This window comes from Talpa occidentalis, unplaced genomic scaffold (assembly GCF_014898055.3).
Source record: "Talpa occidentalis isolate TD23 unplaced genomic scaffold, MPIMG_talOcc4v2.1 talOcc4.1279, whole genome shotgun sequence".
NCBI lineage: Eukaryota > Metazoa > Chordata > Mammalia > Eulipotyphla > Talpidae > Talpa > Talpa occidentalis.
Genome location: NW_023601299.1, coordinates 1 through 21,230, shown reverse-complemented (window position 1 = coordinate 21,230; position 21,230 = coordinate 1). Strand labels below are relative to the sequence as shown.

Below are 21,230 nucleotides of genomic sequence, written 5' to 3'. Positions count from 1 at the left end.
GGCCTCCTCGCTTGTGCAAAACTCCAGTTGGTGGAGAGAAAAGCCGGGGCAATCCCCGGACGATGGCAGTGTCCTGGGAGGAATATTTCCGACTGGCCTTGCAAGCGAAACTGTGAGTGAGAGGCAGAGCTGGGACAGCAGGAGCTGGTCGGAGGGCTCACCCCGGCACCCGGGCCCTGGCCTCTTTGGACCGCTCCTGGTGGACGGTTATTAGGCCCCCACTTCACAGTGGGAGACACTGAGGCTCAAGGAGAAATGGTGGCTTCCCCCAAGCCGGGGATTAGGGCAGAGCTGGGTCAACAGCCCAGGTCTCTAACTGGTGCTCATCTCCACCCCCAGCTGACACCCCGGAGAGTCAGTCCTCTCACCCCCGCCCCCCGCAAACTCTGTACATCAGACGAGTGGCAGCAGCTTGCCCTGTGTCGGCTGGGGTTGGTGGCGCCACCGCGGGTCCCAAGCGCAGTCCCAGAATCTGTGAGATGAGAGGACTCCTTTGGGCCAGAGTGGGAGCACCTTGCTGCGTGGGTCTTCGTGCATGCCTTCTGTCCCCGCGCCCCTGACCCTGGGGGCCACGTCCAGCCCCTTTTCTGACGCCAGCACCCAGCCTCCTCCCGGGCCCTCCATCTCATGCTCAACTTGGCCATAGCAAGGAACTGGTCTCCCACATCCCAGATGTGCTCCCCCCAAGACTTCCGTGGCAACATCCTTCCAGCTCCAGGTCTGGATTATCGCTGAGCCCCGTCACTCGCCTCCTGATGCCCAGCTCCTTCTATTGCCCTTGCTCCCCAGAGGGACCCTCCTCTGCTCAAAGCCCTTCCATGGCTCCTACCTGACTCAGTCAAGGCCAAAGTCCGCCTCTGCCAGGCCCCACCACAAGCTGACCCTCACAGCCTCTGGGACTCCATCCCCATCTCTCCTTCTCCCTCCCTCCCCTCCAGCTCTCCCACCTCCTCTCTCCTCCCGTGCACCCAGCTCCTCTCGGGCCTTGGCATTGGCGGTTCCCTCAGCCTAGAATCTCTTCCCTGCAATGTTATTCTTCTTTTTCCTTCAAGTCCCCGGTGAAATGCCACCTCCTCAGAGAAACCTTTCAGCCTCTCTTTCAGTCAAAGATTTCCTTTGGTCACCTTAGCACCTTCCATGCCCCAGAACCATTATTCTTTATTTCTATCCCATGGGGATACAAGGATTTTTGTGTCTTGTTCACCCCTGCACCCAGAACAGTGCCTTGTGCTCAGGGTGACTTCTGGGGTCACTCCAGGCACTAGCAGGAGTTTGGGGGGCCTTGACTTTTGCTACCTTCACCACCACCTCCTCCTTGAGCCCCCCAGAAAGACACTGGAGCAGGATGTGGGCCACTTCCCACCCGTGCTGGGACTGCTGGAGAAAAGGCGGGAGCTGGAAGATGCAGACCGGGCCTTGCGGGCCCAGAAGGAGGTGAGCTCTCACTGAGTCCCTGAGACTCTGGGATCCCAGACATAATAATAATAATAATAATAATGGCAGTGAACAGGGAGATCAGAAGTGATGGAGCCAACTTGTTAACTACAAGGTCTGAGACAGGTCATTTCACCCTTCTCAGCCTTGGTTTCCTCAGCCTTGGTTTTCCTCAAATGGGTAGCAAATGAGATCAGTTGTTGGTGTAAATAATTGTGTATTGAGCACCTACAATGTGCTGAGATCTAGCAGTCTCACCACAATCCTAGCCCTCATGGGGCTCATGGACTAGAGAAGACAAACAACTGGCCTGGGAGACTGCTGGGGGGTAAACACTGAGCAGGAACTGTGGGAGCCCAGAAGAAGTTCCTAACTCCACATGGGGTAGTCAAGGAGGGCTACCTGGAGGAAGCGGTGACTTAGAGATTGCTGAATGGGAGGTCAACAGCAAAGGGAGATGGGCCAGGAGGGAAAAGGGCAGAGGGACCAGCATGCACAAAACCTGAAAGATAAGGACAAAGCACATGTGGTCAAGGGGCTGGAGTGAGGATGACAGGGAAGAGAAGGCAAGAGGAGACCAGAAGGAAAGGCAAGGACCTGACAAACAGGAGCTGCAGGGGGCCGGGAGGCCTTCCTCAAAGGGTAGGGAGAGCCGTGTGTGGATTTGAGCAGGGGTGCAGCAACAGATCAGGGGCAACAGAGGCTTGAGGTTAAGTGTGAGCCCGAAAGGATTTGGATGAGTCGACTCTTCAACATTGACACCCACTCCTCACCCCCCAGGTGTTCCAGACCACCAAGGCAGCCCTGAAACTGTGCTGGCAGCAGTTGGAGCAGAAGGAGCAGGAGCTGAAGGGGTCCTTTGTCCGATTTGACAAGTTTCTGCAGGTGGGTGCAGACTACTGGGAGGCAGGTCACTCGAGCGGCAAAATCACAGCCCCATAGAGGCCAGACAGATCACATAAATATAAAAAGTGCACTTACGAAAAGGGGGTGTCTGGGAAACAAGGATGCACTGCTCCAAGCATTTGACTTTAAAAAGTAGAGGGAGACAGGCCTCCTCGGTGGTGCAAGGGATTAAGTCTCAACACTGTGAAGCTCTCGCCAGCTACAGCAGCAGGAGTTCAATCCCAGCCAGGGAGCTGACCCACAGGGTGCAGCAGACCTCTCCAGTGCAGCCCTCAGCTCCCCTTAGCAGTATATTTTAGTGGCTCTGCCTGTTCTGCTCCCCACTTACCTCCCGCACCTCTGGCCTGTACCCCAGCTCTTACATGCATAAATAAATAAGAAAATCTTTAAAATAAATAAATAAAAAGTAGAGGGTCACAAGGGAGAGGATGCGACCAGGAGCAGAGTCTGCTGAATTTGCCCCAGAGCCAACCGTTTGCCGCCCTTAGAGAAATTTTGGGGCGGTCTGCAAGCTGTGAGTCCCGCAAGCTCCCGTGTCCTGGGGGGTCGTCGCCTCCTCTCCTTGTCCACTCCCTAGGACGCCGAGGCCCGTCGTGGCCGCGCGCTGCGGAGGGCGGCGGAGGAGCGGCACCGCGCGGGCCGCCAGGAGGCCGAGGCGCTGCGGCTGCGGGCCCAGCTCGCCGAGCTGCAGCGGGAGCGCACGCGGCTGCAGCGCCGGCAGCAGCGCCTGGAGCCCTGCGCGCACCTGCTGGAGCAAGCGCTGGAGCAGCTGCCGGAGGTGAGAGGCCTGCGGCAGGTACCGGGCTGATCGCCGCCCTTGCGCGGCGCGAGGGGCTCAGGCCAGCTTGGGAAGGGCACGCTACTGGGCCGCTGTGTGCCAGGAGCCACCACCTATTGAGCATTTACTGCACCACGGACAGGCGTGCTCTTGAATTACCTCCACGGCGCGGTGAATGGGACCCGTTATTATCAAGCCCATTTTACAGATGGAGAAACTGAGCCTGGGAAAGTAACTGGCTCAGGGACGCACAGTCAGGCAGGTGGGAGAGAGAGGGAGGAGCCAGGCACTCAGGGAGTATCAGTTGAATGAACAAGAAATTAACGTTAATAACAGGCAGTGAGGCTTGGCGTATGCAGAGGTGGAGGGGAGCCCCAGTAATCCCCATATCTGGGGGGGGAGGGGGAGGCTGTACGATGCCCCCGTTTCACACTCAGCTGAGGCACTGCAGGGCCAGGCCGAGTGGGGGCTGGAGGTTCGAGCGAGCACACCCTCCAGTTCCAGGAGGTCTCGGAGCTGGTGGCACGCTTCGAAGGCCTGGCCGACACGCTAGCGGCTCTGAGGACCACAGAGTGCCAACAGCTGGCACAGCTGGAGGAGGCGCGCACACGGCTGCAGCGGCTCCAGGATGCCTGGCAGGACGAGCTGCTTCGGCAGGGGCAGCAGCGGGCGCAGCTACTGGAGCGCCTGGAGGCTGCGCGGGAGAACACGTTGCACTGGGTACACTCGGCAGGCGGAGGTGGGCCCCGAGTCCCTGCCCGGAGCCCCATTCCAGTCCTGCGCTGGCAGTGGAGGAGCGCAGGATGGCTAAGAGCAGCTGGGGTACACTAATGGGAGATTCCAGCACAGTCTCCCCCAGATTCACTGCCCTGTCTCCCCCAGAGCATCAGGAATGCCCACCCCCTGCGGTCTCCCTGCCAGAACCCACCAGCATCCGGTGGGGAATGAGGCCCCAGAGCCCTCTGACCAGCGTATACCTTAATAAGGGGGTGGGGTGCTCCCCAGGAATCCAAGTGGATTCAGATCCAGAACACAGCAGCTGAGAAGACCCTGCTCCTGGGACGGACCCGGATGTGGGCACTCAACATGTTCCAGCTGGTGTGCCAGCATCAGAGGCAGCCACTGGCCCTGGACCCGGAGGACACTGAGGGTCAGCTGGAGCAGGTGAGGCCCCTTTTCATGTCATCTCCAGCCCCCGAACCTTCTGGAACATCATGGTGCCTGAGATCCCACCTTCTCTGGAGTAGGCACGATCTTCTGAGGTCAGAGCCCGGGAACGGGCTGCATGGCCGCGGGGCCCTCCTGCCTGGTGGTCCTGGCTCGTCTGGAGCCTGTCTGCTGTGTGGTCAGGACGACGGGCTCTGTATAGTGGTGCCAGCCTTTCTACCAAGGTCCACAGCACTAACCAACCGCAATATCAGAGCAAAATCAGGAGGTGCAGGATCACTTTTAATGAGTCCCTGACTCTCACCTCCAACCGTGCACAGGCTGAGGCCCCCCTCTGGAGGGCCGGGTTGTGGGGGCCTTTCATTCTGCACTGCAGGGCCACCAAGGACTCACTCCCTGCAGGCAGAGCGCTGGTCAGAATTCAGTTCATTTTCAGGGCACTTATTTTTCCAGGGATCCCCTATACGAGCTATTTTCTTCTATTTTCAGTGGGGAGTTTCCCTCTCAGATTGTAGTTCAGTGACGAACGTGGAAGGAAAGCCCACAGGTAAAGCTCGCCAAGTTCCAGCCTCCGCAGTGGGCCGATGGGTGCTCACGGAGCGCATGTCAATAAGCTAATTAAGACAAAATAAAGGCGGGCTTCCCGTGGCGAAGATGGCAGCAGGTCGTCCATCAAGTATGACTGATCCAATTAAAAGGGAAAAAAATGGTGTAAATGAAAAATGCTAATTTAATTATACAGGTGATGGTGATCTGCTACTGAATTGGGGAGGGTCGGACTGAGGCTTTGAGAACCCAGAACGGTGTAGGCTGGGTTCACTGTCCCTGGGACCCCTTTTATGGGGTCTCTACCCCCCACCACTGCTTGGCAGCCCCCTCTCCCTGGTGTTGGGGGGTGGGGAGCTGAGCAGGCTCAGGGCCTGGCTGTGACTTTGGCCGTGTCGGTAACTCCCCAGGTGAAGCTGTTCATCCTGGACCTCACCTCCATGCTGGCCAGCCTTGGTCAGGCCGAGCCCGCCACCTCCAGCTCCTAGCACTGCGCAGGTGAGCAGTTGGTTAGTGGGGGGCCCTTGAGGGCTCTGCCCCTGGAAGACAGTGGCCACATCTCCTTTGGGGTGAGGGTTGCGTGGCTCTCCCCACACGCGGTTCCCCACCTGGACTGCGATGGGGATACACGAGGCACAGGAGAGGACAGTGGGCCCTTGAACAACACTGGGGTCTGGGATCTGACCCCCGGGTATCCAAAGGCCAGGCAGGATTTAAGTATCCACAGGTCCAAGTCCTCAGACTCAACCAACCGACATCCAAGGTCAGTCAAATCTGTGAATGCAGACCCCAAGGTACCAAATAAACCGTGTATGTGGACCCCACAGTTCAAACTCACTACTGGGGCTTGCCCTTGGCCTCCCAAGTAGGGGCGGGGAGCACGGACAGGCTGACCTCTGGTGTGCAGTGCGGCAGAGCTAACCCCTCTCAGTCCGGTCCCCCAGCCCTCAGTCCTCTCCAGTCGCCAGTGGTCCTAGCAGGAGGCAGGGGAACTGACCACCAGCTTCTGACTTGTCACCTCAGGTTGGTGACCTGTCCCGTGGGCCTCATTTTCCTCATCTGTGAAATGGAGACAGCAGCAGAGCCCACCCTCGGGGCCGGGGTGGGGTCATACCAGACTCACTCACAGGCCCCGACCTGGTCTGGCCCTTTGGACGCCTGAGCGGACCGTGCTCCTGGCCCATGAGATGTGCTCAATAAAGGTTTATTACATTATAAATACATCACGGAGCCGAGGCACCCAGGTTTAGAGTGGTGACCGTGACCTCTGAACCCGGAAACAGCGCCGAGTTCCCGCCCTGCCTTGGCCCGCAGGCCTTGCTGGTAGCTTCTGACAACTGCATGACCCTGCGCAGTGTCTTGGGCGGAGGCAGCCACCGCCTTCCTGGGCCACACAGCGTCACTTTCCATGGCTGCAGCTCCCACAGGGAGCTCCCGGATCAGCACAGGCCAGGCAGGGACGCTTGGCCACACGGGAGTCGAGGCTGGGTCCCTCCTCACATCTTCTTCCTCATCTTGCCCTTCTTGGAGTGGGCCCCCCGGCCGAAGGCCCCCCGCTGCAGCTCCTGGACCCGGCGGCGGTTGCGGACAGAGAGCTGCTTGAGGCCTCCGCGCTGCAGGAAGCGCATCTTCTGGGCCCGCCGCCGCTGCTTCAGGATTTGCTGCTTGGTCTTCAGCTCGGAGCGCACGTGGCCAGAGGGGGCGGCCGGACTGCGGGACTGGGCTGCACCTGCCAGGACAGGGATTTGGGGTGCTCAGCCTTGCCCAGCGGCCTCTGGAGGCTCCCCTGCCCCACTCCCATTAGTGTTCACTGCCCGGGCCTGGCATCTGGCACACGGAGGTGTCTGCAGGAGCTCGGGCAGTCTACCGGTCAGTAGGTGTGGGCCACAGGCCAGGGCTGCGGGGCTTCAGATCCCGGCTGTGCCCTCTGGGAACTAAGGCAAGTCATAACTTCTCTGAGCCGCAATTTCCCACTCTGTGAATCATGAGTAACAGCACCTACCTCGTGGGGCCCAGGGAGAGCAAAGGAACTATATGAGCAGTGCTTCGAGCAGGTGCCACCTCCCAAGCGCAGCCGTTATGTTACAAATCACTCAACTGCAGACCCAGCAGTGAGCACACAGACCCCACTCCCTGTCTCCCTCACGCTCAGGCTCTTAGATGAAAAAAGGCTATAGCTGAACCTTTCTCGGGCAGGGCCAGGAAAGGCATTTGTCCAATCACTCAGCAAAGTGGCAGCAGCAGAGGGCACCTACCAGGCGCCCTGGCCGCTCCCTAAGCCCAGGGTCACCCTCCTGTCCCATCACCCTCGCTGCCCAGCTCCTCCCCACCCACAAGTGACCTCTGCAGGACTCCCTCAGGGAGGGCTACTGAGTCGGCCCCAGGTGAGACTCTTGTCTGGAGCCTGGGAGCCTAACAAGGACCCATCACTCCAAGGCGCACAAAGCGCAGGGGACAACAACTGCTCTCCCCGCAGCTGAAGGGTGGATTAAGGCCAAGGGAGGCAGGGACAGTCTGCAGACAGGGACTCTGGGGGAGGGGCACAAAGGAGAGAGAAGGGCAGAGGCAAACCAAGAGCCCGAGACTGGGAGAGGCGCAGGTGGAGACAAGGCGGCGATGAGCAGCGGGTGGGGCAGGGCTCCAAGGCCACCTGAGCCCAGACGCGGAGATGGGGCAGAGACAAAGATGGAGAGAAACAGGGCTGCAGAGCGGCAGAGAAGGGCAGAGGCAGAGGCAGAGGCAGACGGGAGACAGGAGAAAAGCCACCGGCAGGCAGGAGAGCAGAGAAGCCGCAGGAGGAAGATGAGGCTCAGAGACACGGGAGGGGAGAGCCCAGTCCCGAGGGTGGGATGGGGTGGCAGGTCATGGGGTGACTCCGGGCCAGGCCCTCTCCTTGTGAGTCTCCTCCCAGGCCACACGTGGGCAAGCGGAAGCCCTCAGCCCGCTCCCCCGCGGCGGAGGGGGTGGGCAGGGCCGGCTCCTGTCCCCCGCCCCGAGCACTGACTTAGGGCCGCGGCCCCGGCCTGGCCGCCCTGCACGAGCTCTGGCAGAGCCGGGCTCCAGGGCCACCTGCGCCCTTCCCGGGCCGCGGGAGCCAGGCCGGGGGAGAGGACCGAGGCCAGGACCACCGTGCAGCGGGGAAGAGCCCCGGGAGGAGCCCCGCGGGCGCTCACCTGGGCCTCGGCCCCACCTCCCACCTCTCCGGGCGGGGCCCCGCTGGTGAGCCGGCCCCTCGTCCTCCGAGTCGCGATCGTCAATTTTCTGTTTCTGCTTCCACTTCTGGTAGCTGGCGGCGGCGTTAAGGAGGCAGCGTGCAGCCCCGGACGGCCCTGCCACCCCGGCCAGCAGGGACGGCCCCACCCGGCGGGGAGGGGCAGCCCCAGCGGGCCAGGCCCCGGCCCGAACCCCACCCAGTTAGTACCCTGGCCCCGCCCCGCCCCTCCGGATACAGGTCCCGCTTGTAGGAGCTGCTGATGTAGCGGCCACTCTCGGTCTTGATCTTCTTCTTGTCCTCCTGTCCCGACTGCCCCACAAACCGCTTCTTCTTCCGGTCCCTGCGGGAGAGGGTGGAAGGCCCCACGGAGGCGTGAGCAGGAGGCCTGCTTCCCCCCAGGGCCCTCTCAGTGCTTGATGGAGAATTCTGAAGCGCCAGGCCCTAGCCTGCCTCCTCCCTCCCTGCAGCCAGGTCTCCAAGGCAGCGGGTCAGGGGTCAGCTCCGCAAAGGACTGGGTCAGGGACCAGCCCCCGGAGGGTTCTGGGGCTCTGGGCTGAATCCCATCACCTCCCTAGAATCAGTCTAGGTGGGCACAAGGGTCAGACGAGTCAGCAAGAGGACGGGCGCAGTCAAGATCCCGGTTGTGGTGATCACACCAAGGGGACAGACAGACAGGCAGGGGTCATAATTCGTGCTGTGCAGGATGAACTGGGGGGGTCACGTTTCTTGGGGCGTCAGATGGGCTGAGGGAAGGAGGGACTCGTGCCTGTCCCGTGGGCCGAGCGAGGGGCACAGCAGTCCCAGCTTGCTGCTCACTCACCACTTGAGCTGCTGCCGCGTCCTGGTCAGGTTCTGGCCTTCGTCCCCCATCAGGTCCAGGACCGCGCCCGCCACCTGCTGCTCAAAGGCACCCCCGTCCCCACCGACGCTCAGGCTGCGGAGGTAAAGTACGGACATATGATGGGGCTGGTGGGCCCATGAGACCCACCTGCCCCACCCTGGGCTCAGCGGCCACTCACCCCCGCTCGCTGTCGAAGTCCTTGGGCCGGTAGGGGACGTAGAATTCCTGGTCCCGCTGGCGGGCCCCTTCCCTCCGCCTCTTGGCATCCCGCTCAAGTCCTGGCTGTTGCCGCTTGCGGCCCACGACCTCTGTGAAGATGTCCTGACAGACCCAGGCCCAGGGGTGACTGTCACCCCTACAGCCCCTGGGGAGCCCACAGGGCCGCCCCACTCCGCAGCCTACCCAGAGCCGAGGGCCAGAGTTTCCAGGAGTAAAAGCTGTGTGTTGCCATGCACAGTCTCATCTGCACACGCAGCCCCCCACCTCCACTTCAAGCCCAGCAGAAGCAGGACTGGAGGAGGCCTGGGTGAGGGGGGGGCAAGATGTGTCCAGCCCCTGCTCAGTCCAGTGTGACCAAGGCTGTGTGACCAAGGCCCAGCCCTGCCCCTCTCCGGGCTGGCCTTGCCCTAGAGAACATGAACCAGACCAGGGGGTTTCCACTGCACTTGTGGGCTGAGCTTTCTACCCGGTCAAATGTGAGAGGAACATGGCGGGCGAGCAGGCCCAGGGCCTGGCCCACGAGGTGATGGGGACACCTCTGTGGTTGGCATCCCAGCCTTCCCATGCTGAGGCCCCATGTAGGCCGCTGCCCTCCCCCGCTCTGCCTCTTTCTGCCTGCCTGGGACCTCGGGCTAAGACAGACAGTGACGATGACAGTGCCAGAGGCACCCCTGGGCCCACCCCCAATCATTCTGAAAATGACCAGTGCACTCAGTGGCAAAAACCAACCTGAGCAGAGGAGAGGTTGCCCAGTCTGCATCTGTCCCCTGGGTTTGGGGACCTGCTTGCCTCCCAAGGGACCTGACACCCCAGACACTGCCGAGAATGTTAGGTCACACACAGTGCCCGTACCCCAGATTCTGAGCCCTGGGGTTTTAGACAAGGGGCAGGACAAGGGCTGTGCCCCCTCCTGCAGACAGGGAGGCTGAAGGTCAGTGGCCAGGGTGGACTGGCTCACTGCATCCCCCAACCCCAGGCGCCGACACCACCAGGGTCCTGAGCAGGAGCACGCACCTCCACACTCTCCCTCACAGCCGCCTCCTCCTCCTCCTGCTCGGGCTGCGTCTCCCGCGGGGCCGGGCAGCTCAGGGCTCGGCTGGTCAGGCCCTCCTGCCGGTCCTGCCGCCCCTGCTGGAAGCTGGCGATGGCCTTTCGGTCCTTCTGCCGCTTGGCTCGCATCACCTGGCTGCTCAGGTCCCGGCTGGAGGCGTTGATCTCAAAGATGGTCTGTGGAGAAGACACCCCAGCTCTTCACCCACTGATCCTCCCCAGTGCCATCGTCCCCACCTTGGCGGACTCTTTATACATTCCTCGCAAGGCCGTCTCCTCTGTGAGGCAGGTACTCTCGTACCCGTATTTCACAGCGAGAAAGGGAGGCCCGGAGTGGGCCAGTAACCTGCCCAAGGTCACGCAGCTGGGGGAAGCCAGGGCTAAGACTTCAGCCCCGGTTCACCAGGGCTCGGAAGCAGAACACCCTCCAGCTCCCCTTTCCTGATACTGGCAGGCTGGGCCGGCCTGGGTAGTTCTCACCTCACTTTTGTGTATCCCACCCAGAGGCACCAGGTGGGGTGTCCAGTGGGAGGCTCAAGGTGATCTAAAGTCAGCTCCTCAGGCCTCTATCAGGCCCTGGCGGGTCACCTGCTTCCGTGAGCCTCAGTCTACCCATCTGTGGTGGTGGGAAATGACTGCCACACGGGGTCCTGCTGTGGACCAGTGGGGATGGTTCCAGAACAAGGGGCATCTCTGGAGATGCTTGCAGAGCCGGGGATGCAGGTGAAGAACCTGCAGGCTCAGCTGGAAACTTCTGCTGGGAGTCAGGAGCAGCATTTGAGCATGACCCCGTCACCCCGCTCCAGCAGCTTGGCCGCCCCCCACTCACCGCCCGCGAGCGGTAGTTCTTGATGCTGTCTACCAGCCTCAGCCGCTGCAGCTCCTTCTCCTCGAAGCGTGAGCCTGGTGGACAGGGAGGTGTCAGGCCAGGGGCAGCTATGCAGGGCCTGCCTGTGGCCCTTCCCCACCCCGGCTGCGACTCACTGAAGAGGGGGTGCAGGCCCAGCTCTGCCAGGTCCAGCTCCTTGGCCCTCTTGATGGACTCGGGTGAGGGCGCCGGCCGAGAGCGCACGTACTGCTGCTGGGCGTTGTCGGCCACGCGGCCCAGGCCTCGCAGCTCCAGCGAGTTCTCCAGCGTGGTCCGCAGGCCGCAGTCCTCGTCGTCCACCACGCCCTGCGGCACGCGGCCCAGCACTCCGTCCCCGCCCGGTGCGCCTGCCGGCCCACAAACGACCAAACAGAGAAACGGTCACCATGGAGCAGCTCTCGGACTGGCCCAGCACGTCCACCTTAGACGGCAGCTTCATGTGAGCGCTGCCTGGCCTGTCGGTTCCTGTCTCCTGTGGCCACCTTTGCACACGAGGGCAGGGAACAGGCCCACCTACAGCCTGGAGTCTCAAATAGTGACTGCGTGGCCTTTGAGAAAAACCGTTCTCACGGAGACCAGTGACTCTGCAACACCCCCATTTTACAGACAGGAAATGGAGGCCCAGAAGAGGCTCCTCCTCACCCTGTTCTGTCCTGCCTGTTTCCAAACTGCCCCTGGCACAAGCGCCCCAGAGCTCTGGGAAGCCCCGGCTGGCTGGTAGTCACTACCACAGCCAATGTGGTACGGTGAGGGCCAGGCATCAGGCGGCGGGGTGCCATGCCCTGTGCTCACTCCCTGCCGGGGCGGCCCCCTCAGCAATGGGCTCCCCCTCCCTGCTGTGGGCAAGTAACTTGATTCAGTTTGTTGAGCAACCCTCCCAGGTGGCCATGGCCACACGAGAGGACTGGCATTGAGGACCTTACAATCCCACCCGCCCACCCTGAAGGAGAGTTCTGTGCGCACAGCCTGACCCTCCTTGCTCTCTCTCCCTGCGCTGGTCTCCCCGAAAACTCAGTCTCAAGTTGACGACTTCAAGGGCTGGGCAGGTGCATGGACAAGAGAAGCAGGCTGGTGGGGGATGCAGTGAACCTGGGGTCCACCTAGTGAGGGTGCCATGGTGTAGTATGGCCTTAACAGTTACCCCGGAAAAAGCATGCTCACCCGGGCCGTGACCGCCTGCCTTCTGACAAAAGGCAGGAACACAGATTTTTATGTAAGATACTGAATTTAAAATACAGGGGTCAAATCCAGCCCTACCTCTTCCCACAGCAGGACACTTCATCCCCTAGGCCCATACCGTAGACTCGAGGGGGACCCCAGCCCTGCCCCAGCCTCCACGCACCTGAGGGCTCCTCGTGGGGCGGGCAAGGGTGAGGGCACGGCCCAGGAACAGGTGCAGGTCCAGCAGGTAGGGAACCTCGTCGGGGGCCACCAAGGAGTAGGCTGTGCCACTTCGACCAGCCCGGGCCACACGGCCTGCGGGAGCAAACAGTGGTCAAGATGGAGCAAACACAAGTCCTGAGGCCAACACAAGTCCCATTTCCTGAACCCCAAAGGTATGAGTCAAGCCAAGGCCATGCCTCAAAGAGGAGCCCCCACAAAGGGGGAAGGCACACTGACAGTCACCAGGTTCCTGCACCTGGGACTTGGGAAGTTTGCAGGAGTAAAGACAAAGCACTGCACAGTGTCAGTATCAAAGTCTTCAGCAGCCCCACTTTGGGAATTCTCCCCAAAGAAATAACCAAGTTTACAGATTCACACACAGGGATGTCTGCTAGGATCTGTCTGAACAGCCCCAAGTTGGAAACCACCTAAAGGCTTAAGGACAAAGGGCTGGTTAAGGTAATTATCTGATGGCCCCACCATGGGAATTATACAGCTGAGGGCAGGGGCCAGCCAAGTGGCCCAGCAGCCAAATTCGGCCCTCCACCTGTTTGTGTAAATAAAGTTTTATTGGCACATGATCATGCTCATTTGTTTACATACTGTCTAGGACAACAGCAGTGATCAGCAAAACTCTGGTCCCAAAGCCACAATACTATCCAGGCCTTTTCAGCAACAATCTGCTGACCCGTCGTAGAATTATGACACTGAATGGTGAATGGAAACACGCCTGATGCACAGACGCAGGACAGGAAAGAACGTCCAGTGAGGCTCCAATTCTGTGACAAGTGAATCCACACGTGGCCTTACATTTTGGCCTGTTTCTGCTTCTTGCACAAAATATCACCACATTTGGAAGTGGCCTAATGACACTGGTGGTCACATCATGCATGAGTAATTCCCTTTGGGGGTTCTGGGGACCCCTCAAGGAATGTGCAAAGTCAGCCTTCCCAGAGCAATGGGAACTTGGAAACAGCAAGAAGTGACCAACAGAAAGGTGGACCCAAGCCGGAGACCCAGATGAGGCCTCCTGTGCAGCCGGACTAAGGTCAAGGCCCAGGCCACCAGGGAAGCCAGCATCTCCTCCTTCACTGCTGTTCAGTCTATGCAGATGGATGCAAACAAAGTTGCGGGGCCCCTGGCACACAGGGTGACGTCAGAGGGAGTGTGACACAGCTAACCCGAGTGATCTGGGAGGGCTGAGGGGCAGGTGGGGCTGACCATGCAGTGACAAGGTAGGGAGCCCAGAAGTCCAGTGGCAGCAGATGTGGCGGGACACAGAGGGCTGGGTGTGGCGTTTGAAGGCTGCACAGGCGCTGACAAGATGGCTTCAGGGAGAGGGCTTCAGGGGGGAGGGGACTGAAGAGTCATGTCATCAAGGATCCGGGAAGTGGAGGGGCTGCCCACCAGAATCCTGCCTGTGCCCTCAAGATGAGAGAAGCACCCCCTTCTGGCAGCCCAGACACCCTCTTACCCACGCGGTGCAGAAAAAGCTTGCCCTTGGCGGGGAAGCTGTAGTTGATGACGTTGTCTAGCAGCGGGATGTCCAGGCCCCGGGCTGCCAGGTCGGTCACGATGAGGGCAGAGCACTTGCCATGTGTGAACTTGGCCAGGTTGATCTTGCGGGCCGTCTGGTCCAGGGCGCTGTAGATGTGGGCGCAGCTCACCCGCTGGGTTGTCAGCAGCTGCCCGGAGAGAAGAAGGAGGTGGGGAGGTGAGGAGGAGGCTGGCAGGAGAGGCGGCCAGGCCTTGGGGGGCCAGGGAGGGGGTCAGGTAGAACACAGGTTCTCAGGTCTCAGCCAGAAGCCCTGCTGTGCTGGGCACCCCAGTTTGTTATCTTCACCAGTACAAACAGGGCTTATGGGACCCCCTGCCTCACTGTGGGGTTAATGCAGAGATGCCAACACAGGCAGGGGCTGCGAGTGCCACCCAGGATACAAGCCTCCTCCTGACCGTCACTAACAAGCTGTGTGACCTCGGGCAAGTCACCTAACACCTCGGTGCTTCTGCTTTCTTCACCCTAGAACGGGGAGAACAGCCCCTGCTCGGCAACTTTGCTAGGAGGCTAAAAAAGTCAGCGCACACACGGGCTGAGAAAGGCCCAGGGCACAGGCGCACAGGCAGGCGAACTGCTATTTCAAAATCTCTATTTTGATCTTACTCATCCATGACCCTGGCAGCTGCAGAGGAGGCACCGTTAATGCAAGTCAAGTAAGCGAAACCCAGCGAGCCTTGAACTTAGCCCCAGACCGGGAAGGGGCCCGGTGGCCTTCAGGGCCCAGGACATCCCCTTGCTGTGGCTGAGGGACACGGGTACACACGTGAGGAAAAGCTCCTCAGACCGCCTGCCTGGGCCAGGACATGCACTCAGCTCACTGCAAGCAGGGAGCACTCGATTAAAAACGTGAAGCACAGGACACTGAAAATCTACGGAAGAGGAAAGGAGAGCAGGCCAGGAGCTACTTCAAAATAACCTGGGTGGAAGGAGGAACCGAATCAAGGTGGGCTATGACCTGATAACCGAGTAGCTGGCGGTCCTTTACCTACTTTGCGGCCTTCAGTATGTGTTGAACTTTTTTTAAGTAAAAGTTGGGAGCACGGGCCAGCCCGTGTCCCGCTCTGGTGCTGCCCCCTGGTGGCCATGCAGGGAACCGCAGCTGCAAGCTGGTGCCACACCCCCGCCCCCCACCACACACCTGGCGTCAGGGCCCCTCACCTCACTGAGGTACTCGGCATGGTGCTTTGTGGCCACAAACACCACTGTCTGGTCCTGCGGCCGCACCACATTGCGCAGCAGGTGAAGCAGCACGGCAGCCTTGGTGTCCTCACGCACAAGGAAGAAGGAGGTCTGTGGGGAGAGGGGCCCCTGTGTTTGTACCTCGGGGCCCACCTGACAGGCGGCCTGGAAAGGGGCAGGGGCGTAGGCCTCACCTTGAGCTGCTCGTTGAGTTTGGCATCCACATCTAGTCGGATGAGCACAGGTTCTGTGAGGCCTGTGGTGGGCATGGGGTGGGTAGAGGAGTCAGGAGACAGGGCCCCCCAATTCCTCCTCAAGTCCCTGCATGGCTCCCCTGCCCACTCACCTGCCCGGGCAAACTCCACCAGCAGTTTGGGCAGAGTGGCGGAGAACAGGACTGTCTGGTGGCCCCCCGGGAGGCGCGCGATGATTTCCTGCAGTTGCTCTGCGAACCCCATTTCAAAGAGCCTGGAGTGCAAAGGGCAGAGGTGAAGGGCAGGGCTGTGTCAGGGCAGGGGCTTCCTTCTAGTGAGTTCCAAACCCTCCATCCTGCCCCAAGGACACCGTCTGCCACATGGACTTGTGTTGGCCTCACCTGTTTCTTTAATTCAGCCCTTTTCTCTCTATTTGACAACGTTCCCTAAGCAGTGATGACCTTGAGCACTTGAGCCGGTTCCCAGGTATGTTTCTTACGAATTCATATTGACCCTCACCCTGTGCCGGCCCCGGATCTGAGGAGCTCACAGACATCAGTGAGTCTGTCCCCACCGCACCTGAGAGGTGCCTGCTAGGCTAGCCCCACGCTGGGCCCAGAAACCCTGGGTCATTGGCCCAAAGTCACAGGGCTTTGACTCTGCCCTCCTGGCTCCAGACTGCTCTCAACTGGGTGGGTGTTATTATTTTCTTCAGTATTCCTGGATGTAAGATAAACTAAAAATGACTGGTCCTGGGAGCTCCAGAGATCAGCTCCAGGACTGCCCGAGGTTCATGGCCCACATTTGTGGCTTCCATCTTGGCCACATAGGTCTCCCCTGGGCAACTTCACACCCCCCACCCCCTCAGGTGCACCGAGTGTACATGCTGCCTTACCTGTCGGCCTCATCGAACACCACGTACTCCACGCTCTGCAGCTTCAGGTTCATCTCCACAGCCACATGCACCAAGCGCCCAGGCGTGGCAATGATTCTGGAAAGGGGTGTGCAGGCCAGGTCACCCCTGGCCCACGGCCACCAACCACAGCCCCCCTCTTCTGCCCAGTTGTTGGTCGCCTGGAAAGGGCCCCAGAGTACCATCCCCCATCCACAGACTCACATGTCGGGATTTTCGTGCAGGGCCGCAAACTGGTCTTCCATTCTAGGGGGAAAAAGTGTCCCTTTAGTGCCTCTCCCTTCTCATACCCAAATGCCCAGGAGTCCCCACACCTTGCCCTCAGGCTTAGAACTGGGGAAAGGTTATTACTGCCATACTAAGAAAAGGCATTGCCTTGATAAGACAGACAAGTTCAAACGTATAAAAAATTTGCTACAACGAAGAATTCCCCATGAGCAACAAGGCTGCCTTGGCCCACAGCGCCACCCAGCAGCCGCCCACCCTGGAACTGCTGCCTGCTCCACCAGGAGTCCGGGCTTCCCCTGGAATCTGAGCTTGCACCCCCTAACTTTAGTCCTCCTCGGAAACACGCCCGGGACACCTGGAGGAGCCAAAAGTCTGGGCCAGGCTGAGCCCAGGATAGCACTTCTAACAATCACAAGCTACAGAATTAGTAAAATGGGCAAAAGAGCACTGAAAAAGAAAATCAAGGGTGACCAGTGACAGTGACATTCTGAGAGAACAAGAAACTGGGGGAGGGGCAGTAAAGGCGCAGGAGCCGGGGTCCTGATCTCGGGTCTGGGCCAGCCATGGCCTGAGTCTTTTCATCCGTGAGACGGGAAGGCACCGCACATCAGCCAACGACACGCTTTGCAGATCTGAGCAGTCACAAACCACCCTCGAGTTTTGTGCCGTGGACTCTGAGACCACCACACTCGGGCTACCGAACCTCACAACTACGCGGCCCACTCGGGTGCCCTGGCACCACCCCAGACTTCTCCCAGGAGCGCCGGAGTCTTTGTCCAAGCGCACGTGGCAAGCTCTTTGGGAATTGTACTGCACGTTTCCCCGGTCAGTATCTGGATGTGCCAAGAAGCTGCTGGTGCTAGTAAGCCCGCAGGCCCGGTCTCCCTGGCCCGAGGCACAGGGTATGCCTGCATCAGGGGTGCGGGGGCTCTTACTTGTCCCCGCCCAGGATCAGGGCAGTCTTGAGGCCGGTGAACTTGCCCAGCTGTAGGGGGAAGAGAGAGAGGATGAGGGAGATGACTCGGCCACTCATGCCCCCCAGCAGGTCCCAACTCAGCCCTGCCCTCCCCCGCCCGGCCTGACCCACCTCCTTGGTGAACTTCATGTCTGCAGGGCCAGCTCCCGGGTGGGAGAAGGACAAGAGCGCGGGCCCCGGTCTGGGCGCTGCGGGTCTTGAGCCGCTCAAACATGGGGATGAGGAAGCAGCCGTCTTGCCGCTGCCCGTGCGGGCCATGGCCACCACGTCCTTGCCGTCCAGGATCACCGGGATGGTCTGGAGAGGGTTGAGTGGGGGAGGAAGAGGGTGAGTCCTGCACCCAAGTACTTGAGGCCTGTGATCCAGAGCTTCGAGGCCTTGAGGAATGGGCCAACTAGGGAGTCCCACTGCAGGGAACTGAGCACCCTCTTGCTAAAGCTGCCCGTACAGCCTCCGGGATGCACCACCCCCTGCTCTGTGCCGGGACGGAACGTCCTTCAGGCAGAGGCTGACCCTGTCTAGTCCTCCGCCTCAGGCCCCCAGAAAAACCTGGTCTCTCTCAGCTAAAGACTTGATGATAACAATCCTGGGTGATACTGGGGTGCCTGCAGGGTACTTGCTGGGGCTCAGCAGTGGGCAGCCTCCAGGAGACTCAATGGCAGAGGCCCAGAGTCAAGGTCTGCTCTGCTGGGGCCAACTTTTTCCACCTATGAAATGGGCAAGTTTGTGGGACTTCGCCAGAGCAGGGTGGGGGGGTCACAGATGTGCCAGCGGGACACGGGGTGCTGCTGCTTGCCCCACCCCACCCAGGAGCCCCCCGCCGTACCTTCCTCTGGATGGGCGTGGGCACCTTGTAGCCCTTCTTCATGATGCCTTTGAATACTGGATAGCTCAAGCCTAGGAGAGACAGGGAATGGCCAGGGAGGTGGGGAGTCCTCTGTACCCCCCTAGAAAACCACCCAGGCTGAATGTGAAGTGTCAACAAGCAAACAGCAAGAAAAAAGGAACTTGATAGAGCAAAGTGGAGAGCTCCTGAGACTTAGAGGCAACTCTGCCAACAGCGATTCTGACTCGAACACTCTAGATGCCCCTGCTGCACCCCAATGCCCCCATGTCTGCTCACTCACCCATGGACTGGAAGCCGCCCGACTTCTTCTTCTTCTTGTTCTGGGCCTCACATCCCCTCCCGCGTGTCCGGCTCCACGTCCGACATGCATTCTGAGGCGGGGAAGGCGGGCAAGGGTCTGCCAGGACCCGGCTGGGGGGAGAACAGAGTGGCAGGGTCACTCGAGGCCCCACCAGAACACGGGGGACTGAGGGCGCTGATGGGGGCATGTTGCCCATCAATCTCCCCAATTCAAGCTGCAGCCTCTCCTGCCAGATCATATGGCAGCTGCAAAGGCACCCCCTGGCTGGGCCAGGTTCAGAGTGGGCACCATGGCGGCTGCCGACCGGGTCTCAATCGCAGCTAGGGTGAGGGGTGCGATCTCCCCAGCCTCTGTCTGCACATCTGGGAATTGGGGATGACAAGAGCCTAAACCTCCCATAATGCTGTGAAGACGAAATGGGAAGGGGTGGCCAGCACTGCCCACCGCCGGCCATCGCATCGCCACCCCACCTGTCAAGGCCCTGGAAACTTAAAGACTTTAGGGAGCCAATGAGAACACCCACCCGTGCGAGGAAATAGGCTTTTCCAGCTGCCCTGCCCCCACCCAAGCCCCTCCCTGATCCCTCACCCCTCCCTGACTCAGGGCTCTCCGGCCTGGCTCAGAGCTGCCTTCCAGGGCCCAACCCTGACGCCCCTTCCTGGGGAAGCTTCTCGCCCACAGGGCTTCAGAATGACAGCTAAACCTTCCCAGGCACTTACTACAAGCCGGGTGCCCCTGAGCTTCTGAGAAATGAACCCACTTAATCCTCAAAACAACCCTGTGCGCGGCGCTGTTACTCTGTCCCTTTCACAGTTGAGAAGGAAACTAAGGCGCAGAGAGGCGAGGAGCCCTGTCCAGGCCACACAGCCAGCTCCGGGGGCTGGACATGAGCCCTGCTTCAGGGTCCATGCACTTGCCACTGTGACCCTCTGTGCGGGGCCCATCACCCCAAGGTCAAAGCTGCAGCCTACCCCGTGGAGTCGTGAGCTAAGAAGGGTTTTCACATTTAAAAAATTGTAAAATAACCAAACAAAAAAGACAATAACACTAGATAGCCCTGCAGAGCCTAAAGTCTTTACCATGTGGTCCTTTCCAGGAAAAGCTTGCCAACCCCTGCTCGGGACGCACCGGGGGCCCAACAATGTTTGCTGAATGAGTAGGCCATGTGGACACATGGATGACCCTCTCTGCTGTCTTGGAGGCAAACCTGCCTTCTCTACATGTGGAAACTGAGGCACAGAGACATTAAGCAGCTTCTCCTTTGCCCGGCAGCCAGTACAGGGTCTGGGCGGATCTGCACAGAGTTTCCTTCTGCAAAGCCCTTAATCTGAAAGGCGTATGCGGCTGGTCTTCTGCACCCTCTGCTGTTCACCACCTTCTTCCACATTTATGGACACCGCTGGGTGCTGGGCGCTGACTCCGCTGGGGTGGAGACGCTGCGGAGTTCTGGCTCTGAAGGGAAGGTGCAGCCCTTTCCCCTGTAAGCGCCCACTCTTGCATCTACCTACCCTGAGCCTGCTCGTGTCAGGCCAGGGCAGAGCACAGAGATGGGGTGGGGGTCATGGGTTACAGCTGTCCCCCGCTGCTCACAGGCCCGCCCCCCTCTCCCCATCTGTACACAGCTGGCACTCCGTGGTGCACGCGGAGCAGACCCCGGGGCCGGGATGGCAGCTGGCTCTCCCTCCCACACACCGAGACTGTGATCGAGCTCCTCCAGCCCCCTCGGCCTCAGCTTCTCCCTTGGAAAACGGGGTGATCGTACTTAGGCCACAGGGTTGGGGTGCGGATTAAGGCAGGCGCGTAAAGCTCTGCGCACGACCGGGCCCGCAGGGAGCAGGCTCCGTCTAGGATTAGCTTCCCGGGGGTTTGGGGGCGTCACCGTCTGCAACCACGTGGCTCGGCCCCCCTCACTCAAGTTCCCAAGAATTCCCCAAACTCTCCAAGTCACACCGTCGGCGCCCACACTTTCCATTGGCCGGATGGGCACGGGGGCCCGCCCCCTGGGCGGACGGTGGCCAATGAGGGGCGCAGGCTGCGCCGCCGGCCGGGAGGCCCCAGGCCCCGGCCCCAGCCCGGGCCCCCGACCTCGCCCGCGGCCCGCGCCCCCGCCGCGCCCAGCCCGTCCCGGGCCGCGCGCCCCGGCGGGCCCCACCCCCGCGCGGGGAGCCCGAGGCGCGGGGCGAGGGCCGGGCCCCCGCGCGCACCGCCCCGCGCGCACCTTCGGGCCCGCACGTCGTCCTCCGCCTGGACCTCGAACTCGCCGTCCTCCGAGTCGCTGCTGCGCGCCTGGGCGGCCGCGCCCCGGCGCCTCCGGAGCCCCTTCTTCTTCCTCCACTGGGCCATGGCCGCGCGAGACCGAGGGCCGGCCGCCGGGCGCGTGCCGGCCGCCATGCGGGCCGGGCGCAGGGCAGCGGGAAGGGGCGGCGCCTGCGGGGACGCACCCACTGCGGGCCGGGGGCGCCCCCTCTGCGCCGGGGCGCCCCCCCCTCCTGCCGCGCGCGGAGGCTTGGAACGCGCGCACACCCCCTCCGGGGCGCGGGGCGCCCGTCTCCGAGGCTTTGGGAAACTTGGGGGCGTCCGGAACGGGGCGTCCCCCCCGGGCGGGAATGGTTCCGGCCGCGCCCCGCC

The 21,230-nt window shown here is 60.9% G+C and overlaps 2 protein-coding genes across 2 annotated transcripts; one reads left to right on the top strand and one right to left on the bottom strand.

The window, feature by feature from the left end:
- Positions 1-62: 62 nt before the first annotated feature.
- LOC119242634 (cilia- and flagella-associated protein 73-like) lies at positions 63-5,336 on the top strand. The gene is made up of 7 exons (XM_037508159.2): positions 63-112; positions 1,329-1,434; positions 2,215-2,319; positions 2,918-3,118; positions 3,617-3,838; positions 4,124-4,282; positions 5,242-5,336. Exons 1-7 carry the CDS (start codon positions 63-65, stop codon positions 5,317-5,319), a joined length of 921 nt encoding a protein of 306 aa, XP_037364056.1. The 3' UTR covers positions 5,320-5,336.
- On the bottom strand, positions 4,306-20,993 carry LOC119242635 (ATP-dependent RNA helicase DDX54-like). Its single transcript, XM_037508160.2, is given in 25 exon segments — positions 4,306-6,560; positions 8,005-8,117; positions 8,281-8,385; positions 8,866-8,979; positions 9,065-9,207; positions 10,120-10,332; positions 10,985-11,058; positions 11,140-11,370; position 11,995; positions 12,366-12,499; positions 13,881-14,091; positions 15,123-15,254; positions 15,338-15,399; positions 15,490-15,611; positions 16,233-16,328; positions 16,455-16,496; positions 17,414-17,463; positions 17,566-17,582; positions 17,585-17,614; positions 17,617-17,685; positions 17,688-17,751; positions 18,281-18,351; positions 18,582-18,630; positions 18,632-18,712; positions 20,817-20,993. Coding segments are annotated over 25 exon segments (2,634 nt in total). The 3' UTR covers positions 4,306-6,327.
- Positions 20,994-21,230: the final 237 nt, after the last annotated feature.